The 7,578-nt window shown below is 41.9% G+C and overlaps 1 protein-coding gene across 1 annotated transcript; it reads left to right on the plus strand.

Annotated features, from left to right (window-relative positions):
• Positions 1–1,206: 1,206 nt before the first annotated feature.
• On the plus strand, positions 1,207–6,504 carry LOC100492487. Its single transcript, XM_002932725.4, has 2 exons — positions 1,207–1,312; positions 5,663–6,504. Exons 1-2 carry the CDS (start codon positions 1,260–1,262, stop codon positions 6,015–6,017), a joined length of 408 nt encoding a protein of 135 aa, XP_002932771.1. The 5' UTR covers positions 1,207–1,259; the 3' UTR covers positions 6,018–6,504.
• Positions 6,505–7,578: the final 1,074 nt, after the last annotated feature.

Consider the following 7,578-nt stretch of genomic DNA (forward strand, 5'->3'; position numbering starts at 1 on the left):
ATGCTAGGATGCCAGTCACATCCAGGAAGTACATACAGTGTCGGACTGGCCCAACAGGATACCAGGAAAACTCCCGGTGGGCCCAGGTGTCAGTGGGGTCTCTTGCTTCTAACTATTTACTGGAGTTGGACTGGTCCATCAGGATACCAGGAAAACTCCCGGTGGGCCCAGGTGTCAGGGGGCCTCTTGCTTCTAACTATTTACTGGATTTGGACTGGGCCACCAGGATACCAGGAAAGCTCCCGGTGGGCCCAGGTGTCAGGGGGCCCTCTTGCTTCTAACTATTTGCTGGAGTTGGACTGGTCCAACAGGATACCAGGAAAGCTCCCGGTGGGCCCAGGTGTCAGGGGGCCCTCTTGCTTCTAACTATTTGCTGGAGTTGGATTGGTCCATCAGGATACCAGGAAAACTCCCGGTGGCCTGCTTCATGGTCATTTCCTATTCCTGTATGAAAACAAAGTGGAACAAAGAGACTAGGATAATAAAGAGATTAAATGAGCAAAGGAAGGTTTTCTTGTGGGCCCCTGGCATCTCAGTCCAACTCTGGGGGTTTGGGTGGCGAGGGCTGGGGGTGGTGGGGACCACGACAGGGATCCCTTGGGCGGAGCAGGGTCTTGCACCCCCCAGTCCGACCCTGAGTACATATAGCAGGTGTAAACCCACCCCAGAGGAAACAACCATGTTGGTGGGTGGAGTCGGCCCACATTACCTCATAGCAGCCAAAAAATAGGTTTTTATACTATGAAATTAACTAGGGATGCACCAAATTCAGGCAAATCCTTTAGTTTTTGGAGTCATTTCAGCAGAACACTAAATTTTAGGCCACGTTAAAATATTGAACAGTCGAAAATAACCTCTATCTTCCAGATGATATAATTGTTTTTGATTGGGGTCTCACAAACACCTAATTAAGCATCAGTCATTCTTAAGGATCCATTATGAATGTAATTTCTTAGTTATATAAAGCAAATAACATATATCTGCCTTTTTTAACAGTTTATGTGAAGCAGAAAAATCTCTCCAGTAGTAATGTGGGTGCTGAGTTTGCGGGATTCTGGCATTTGCTATAAACAGCCGATTTATATTGGTTTTCATGTTTTTTTCTATGCAGCGTAGCCAAGAGGTGAGGTGCGTTTCCAAAGCAACCACAATCAAGAATTTTCCTCCTCCTTTCTTTTTTTCCCTCTAAATTTTTTTTTTCTTTCTGCCTGTATACAGACAAACGCCTGGATGGACCCAGATGGTAGCAATGAAGGAGAATGCCTCTTTACCCCTCAAATAGCCCAGAACATCCTTTCCGAAAAGCTCACAGGTAACAATCTGACAAATGATATCAAAGATGTATATTTTCATGATTTAGAAAAAAATATGGATTTAGATATTTCTAAGATAGAGTGGAATAGATTAGATCAAGCATAATAAAAACCAGACATTCTCCAGATGGTGTTGCGCTACAACCACCTCCATACAAACAGGGGATGCTGGGAAATGTAGGCAACAATTCTACTACTTTACAATTCTGCTTCTACACATTATAACTTTCTGGCTGGACATTATGCCTACAGAGATAGCACTCCATGTAGCCATAGCAGTTAGAACCAGGGGGGGCTCTAGAATTCCACATTCCAAATTGTATGGTCTGGCAGCAGGAAAAGATATGAACTGTAAATGCTTTCGCCCCTCCCAAAATGATCTTCTGTGGCCCCTGAAGGTTGTCAAAATAATAATAAGAAAAAGTACTAGATATGTAAAAAGGGAACAGATCTGATAAGCCTTTATTCAGATGAATTTAATGCCTATGAAATGTATGTCAGTGTGTCAGTGTTACAGTCATAATGTGGGAGTTAAATTCAGATGGTTGATGCAAGCTGTCTGTATATATTGTAGGAATTTGCTCAAATGGTAGAAGTAGTAATGCCTTTTTCAGAGTGAGAGACAGAGACACCCAAAGGGCATTTGCCTGTGTTTTATTCACAGCATGGGTTTCCGTAAACATAAATTTTACACAGCAAATACAACAAACAAATTGCATTTTTATGAATCCAGAAAAGGTTGATCCACTAGCTGTCTGTATATATAAACTAAACCTGCTGACAATTAGTCGCCACAACTAAGGGTGAAGACACACGGGGCTACTAGTAGCAGCTACTTGTCACGACTACTAAAACAGACAATGCTGATAATTTGCTGATAACTGTCTCTACGTGTGTTTTAGCAGAGGCAATTCTCAGTATTGGCTATGGCAGGGTATTTTCTGCAGTTTAGTAGCTAAACTAAGCAGGGGCGGGCTGAGACGGCCGGGCACCCAAGGCTACCCAGTCGGCCGCCTCGCCCCTGCACATGCATCGCGCATGCACACCTCCCCTTTTGGTTTGGCGCACATGCGCAGTTTGAGAATCGCGCACCCCCCCCCCCCCCGTTTTGTTTGGCACGCATGCGCAGTTTGAGAATCGCGCGCCCCCCCCCCCATATTGTTTGCCGCGCAGGCACAGTTTGAGAGCGGAGCGGGGCGATGTGCGGATCGCAGACTAGGCGTAGGCAGGAGAGGCTGCCTGGTGCCCCCCAATCATTGCGCCCTAGGCAGCTGCCTCTTCTGCCTACCCCTAGTTCCGGCCCTGCTATTAAGTAGCTCCGTGTGTCTTCGCCCTAAATGCCCCATGTGTCTTCACCCTTCTACGGAGACCAGCTTCTGCCACGCCCACACAAAGAGAACTGTTTGGCTGAGATTGCATAATAACACTCTGAGTAGTTGAACACCATTATGCTCATGGAGTGTTAGAGCTTAGCGGCAGTGCTGAACTCCAACCAGGGCCGGAACTAGGGGTAGGCAGAAGAGGCAGCTGCCTAGGGCGCAACGATTGGGGGGCGCCAGGCAGGAGCCTCTCCTGCCTACCCCTAGTCTGTGCGCTCCGTTTTCATTGCCCCCGCTACTTGTGATTACTCAGCGGGGGCAATGAACTATCGCTTTGCAACGCCCCGCCCCCCCCGAGCGAACTGCAGGGGCTTGGGGGTGCATTAGCGCAGGTGTAGGGGAGAGGTGACCGACCGGGTTGCCTAGGGCGTCTGGTTGGCTCAGCCTGCCCCTGACTCCAACACCTCTGACGATCATTTATTTCTGATGCAGATTGCAACCTGCATTTTTCAAATGGGGGTCACTGACCCCAGCAGCCAAAATTTGCTCAGTGAGGCTACAGTTTTATTTTTACTTTTTATACTTTTTATAACTTTTTCTATTCATGACCTCTCCAATTCATTTACCATCCTCTCATTCAATCTGCTCCCTGGTCTCTGAGGTATTTTGGACCCTAGCAACCAGATTGCTGCTGAAACTCCAAACTGCAGAGCTGCTGAATAAAAAGTAAAATAACTAAAAAACTACAAATAATAAAAAATGAAGACCAATTGCAAATTGTCAGAGTATATTACTTTCTACATCATACTAACAGTTAACTTAAAGGTGAACAACCCCTTTAAGAGACAGACTGAAAAATAAAACTCTCTCAAAACACACAGCATAAACCCAAACAGAAAGCGATTATCTCAGTAGTGCTGCCACTTGTAATTAGCTCTTTGTGATTCTAAGAAACCAAAATAGCAGCATCATTTTAATATCTCAAGGATCCTGAGCGTTCAGCAGAAGAAATAGGCCAGTAAGATCGTATAGAATGGAAAACAAGTGTTTGTGTATGGATCTGAATGCCGTATTAAAGGGGAACTAAAGCCCTAAAGAACGTTTTACCTGGTGCATGTACCTCAAACTGTCACATCATCTGGGGGTAAGGGTTGTTTGAGAGGGTAGGTCCCATAGTTAAGCCCCTAATTGGCCCCTGTGCTCAATTACCCAGTGCTGTGATGAAACTACAGCTCCCTGCTAGGAATATTATTTTTCACATACCACACAACTAACTTATTTATTAGACTAATATAAGTGCAAATGGAGGCTACCCCCATCAGCCTCCGTCCATTTGCAACGGATCAGATTGTGTTATTCGATTTTTGTCCTGAAAGTCGAATAACTTATTTCCAAAGCTAAAGTTTTGCAACAATTTTTTTTCATAGAATGAAAAGAAAAAAAAAAAATCAGGTTGAAATATGTTAATAAAAATCAAAACAAGGTACAGGTAATGTAGTGAACACTGAATGCAGGGTTAGATTGCCAGGGTGTTCCAAACATCAAAAGGGAAAAAATATAGTACAGGTATAGGACCTATAATTCAGAATGATAGGGACCTTGAGTATTCCGGATAAGGGATCTTTCTGTAGTTTGGATCTCCATAACTTAAGTCTGCTAAAAATCATTTAAAAATTAAATAAACCCAATAGGCTTGTTTTGCCCCCAATAAGGGGTAATTATATCTTAGTTGGGATCAAGTACAGGTACTGTTTTATTATTACAGAGAAAAGGGAATCATTTAACCATTAAATAAACCCAAAAGGGCTGTTCTGCCCCCAATAAGGGGTAATTATATCTTAGTTGGGATCAAGTACAGGTACTGTTTTATTATTACAGAGAAAAGGGAATCATTTAACCATGAAATAGACCCAATAGGGCTGTTCTGCCCCCAATAAGGGGTAATTATATCTTAGTTGGGATCAAGTACAGGTACTGTTTTATTATTACAGAGAAAAGGGAATCATTTAACCATTAAATAAACCCAATAGGGCTGTTCTGCCCCAATAAGGGGTAATTATATCTTAGTTGGGATCAAGTACAGGTACTGTTTTATTATTACAGAGAAAAGGGAATCATTTAACCATTAAATAAACCCAATAGGGCTGTTCTGCCCCCAATAAGGGGTAATTATATCTTAGTTGGGATCAAGTACAGGTACTGTTTTATTATTACAGAGAAAAGGGAATCATTTAACCATTAAATAAACCCAATAGGGCTGTTCTGCCCCCAATAAGGGGTAATTATATCTTAGTTGGGATCAAGTACAGGTACTGTTTTATTATTTCAGAGGAAAAGGACATTTTTAAAAATTAGAATTATTTGCTTATAGTGGAGTCTATGGGAGATGGCCTTTCCATAATTCAGAACTTTCTGGATAACGGGTTTACAGATAAGGGATCCCATACCCGTAATAGTAATTACTATTAAGATTTGCAATTGGTCTTCATTTATTTAATTATTTTTAGTTTTTTAATTATTGTACTTTTTGTTCAGCAACTCTCCAGTTTGGAATTTCAGCAGTTATTAGGTTGCTAGGTTCCCAATTACCTTAGCAACCAGGGAGTGGTTTGGATGAGAAACAGGAATATGAATAGAAGAGGGCCTGAATAGTAAGATAAGTAAAGTCTAGAACATATTAAAAGGTAATCCACCTCTTGAATTGTATAAATGTTATGTATTGTCTGTATTAGTCATATGCAAGTTGAGTTGACAAAATACCAACCGGCAACCCAGTCTAACCTGCCCTCTCCAAACATGGACCTTACCTCGCAGGCCGTCATTATTTACTGTATGTACCAGTGCCGACCCACCAATTTCTGATGACTTTGCTGGGCCCAATCCACGGTTCAGCAAATTTGGGGCCAGCACCAAACATAACTGGTCTGTATTTATTTTGGGGATGTAATGTGTAAATAAACGTCAAAATTATATGTAGTATAACTTTAAATGAACATACTAATTGTGACATTATTGATGATTTCATCTCAGGAAGAAATTAGATTTAAATGTACATGAAACATGGAGCGTTGGGGCCCCTAAAAACAGAGATTTTATAGCAGGACATGAGAGATTAAGGATCGGCAGCATGAGTTTCTCTGCCGCTCATCACCTGACCAAGAAGAACATGACCTATGCACCGGCGGAGGTCGCCATTGAACCCAGGCCTTGGGAACCTCAGACAGTTCTTATTGTCGCCATTTTTGGAATGGTGTGTTTGCTTCATCTAATGGCGTTCCTGTACAGCCTCCGCTTCCAGCACCATGGGAACAACGACCCCAAAGCCTTCGCAGGTTCCCTCTCAGAGCCAAAAGAAAACAAAGACGTTGCCTTTCTAAAATTCTAACGCCAACCCACCACCACCGCTCACAAAAGGGAAAGCTAGCCCGTACAATCCATACCTGCAGAATCCTGCAAACTTCATGAGGCTCTCAGTCACTGAGCCTGGGGTAATACCACTCATGGAACGATGATTATGAGTCTGGAAAGCACTACAGTGTGCATCTGGTTCAGCAGTATTCTTCTTCTAACTCTGCACCATTGACAGGCAAAAGGATTTTGGAGAAAACACAAGTGAGAAAAAGAGCAGGGGCGCTTTAAATGATGCAGCATGGGACATTGTTCTAACCAGCTGAAAGCACACAAATAAAGGAGAACTAAACCTCAACATCGAATTCGTCTACACATGCCACCTTATGTTTGGTGCTTCTGTACCAGCCAAGAACCACTATAAACCTTTAGTATTTGCTCCCCTGTTTTTTATGCTGATTCACTGCACATGTTTCTGGGGTACTGTCGCTAACCTGAGCTTAGGGGTTCAATATACAGGTATAGGACCCGTTATCCAAAATTCTCGGGACCAAGGGTATAAGGGGTCTTTCTGTAATTTGGATCCCCATACCTTAAGTCTACTAAAAAATCAGTAAAACATTAATTAAACCCAATAGGACTGTTCTGCCCCCAATAAGGGGTAATTATATCTTAGTTGGGATCAAGTACAGGTACTGTTTTATTATTACAGAGAAATGGGAATCATTTAACCATTAAATAAACCCAATAGGGCTGTTCTGCCCCCAATAAGGGGTAATTATATCTTAGTTGGGATCAAGTACAGGTACTGTTTTTATTATTACAGAGAAAAGGGAATCATTTAACCATGAAATAAACCCAATAGGGCTGTTCTGCCCCAATAAGGGGTAATTATATCTTAGTTGGGATCAAGTACAGGTACTGTTTTATTATTACAGAGAAAAGGGAATCATTTAACCATTAAATAAACCCAATAGGGCTGTTCTGCCCCCAATAAGGGGTAATTATATCTTAGTTGGGATCAAGTACAGGTACTGTTTTATTATTACAGAGAAAAGGGAATCATTTAACCATTAAATAAACCCAATAGGGCTGTTCTGCCCCAATAAGGGGTAATTATATCTTAGTTGGGATCAAGTACAGGTACTGTTTTATTATTACAGAGAAAAGGGAATCATTTAACCATTAAATAAACCCAATAGGGCTGTTCTGCCCCAATAAGGGGTAATTATATCTTAGTTGGGATCAAGTACAGGTACTGTTTTATTATTACAGAGAAAAGGGAATCATTTAACCATTAAATAAACCCAATAGGGCTGTTCTGCCCCCAATAAGGGGTAATTATATCTTAGTTGGGATCAAGTACAGGTACTGTTTTATTACTACAGAGAAAATGGGAATCAGTTTTAGAATTCTGAATTATTTGAATAAAATGGAGTCTATGGGAGACGGGCTTTCCCATAATTCGGAGATTTCTGGATAATGGGTTTTCGGATAAGGGATCCCACACCTGTACTATATATATAGAATATAAATGTCACAATATAAGGCTGATTAGTTATTAATTCTGATTCTTATTATATGGCAGCTCAGAAACC

The sequence above is a fragment of the Xenopus tropicalis genome, chromosome 3 (assembly GCF_000004195.4).
Source record: "Xenopus tropicalis strain Nigerian chromosome 3, UCB_Xtro_10.0, whole genome shotgun sequence".
Lineage (NCBI taxonomy): Eukaryota > Metazoa > Chordata > Amphibia > Anura > Pipidae > Xenopus > Xenopus tropicalis.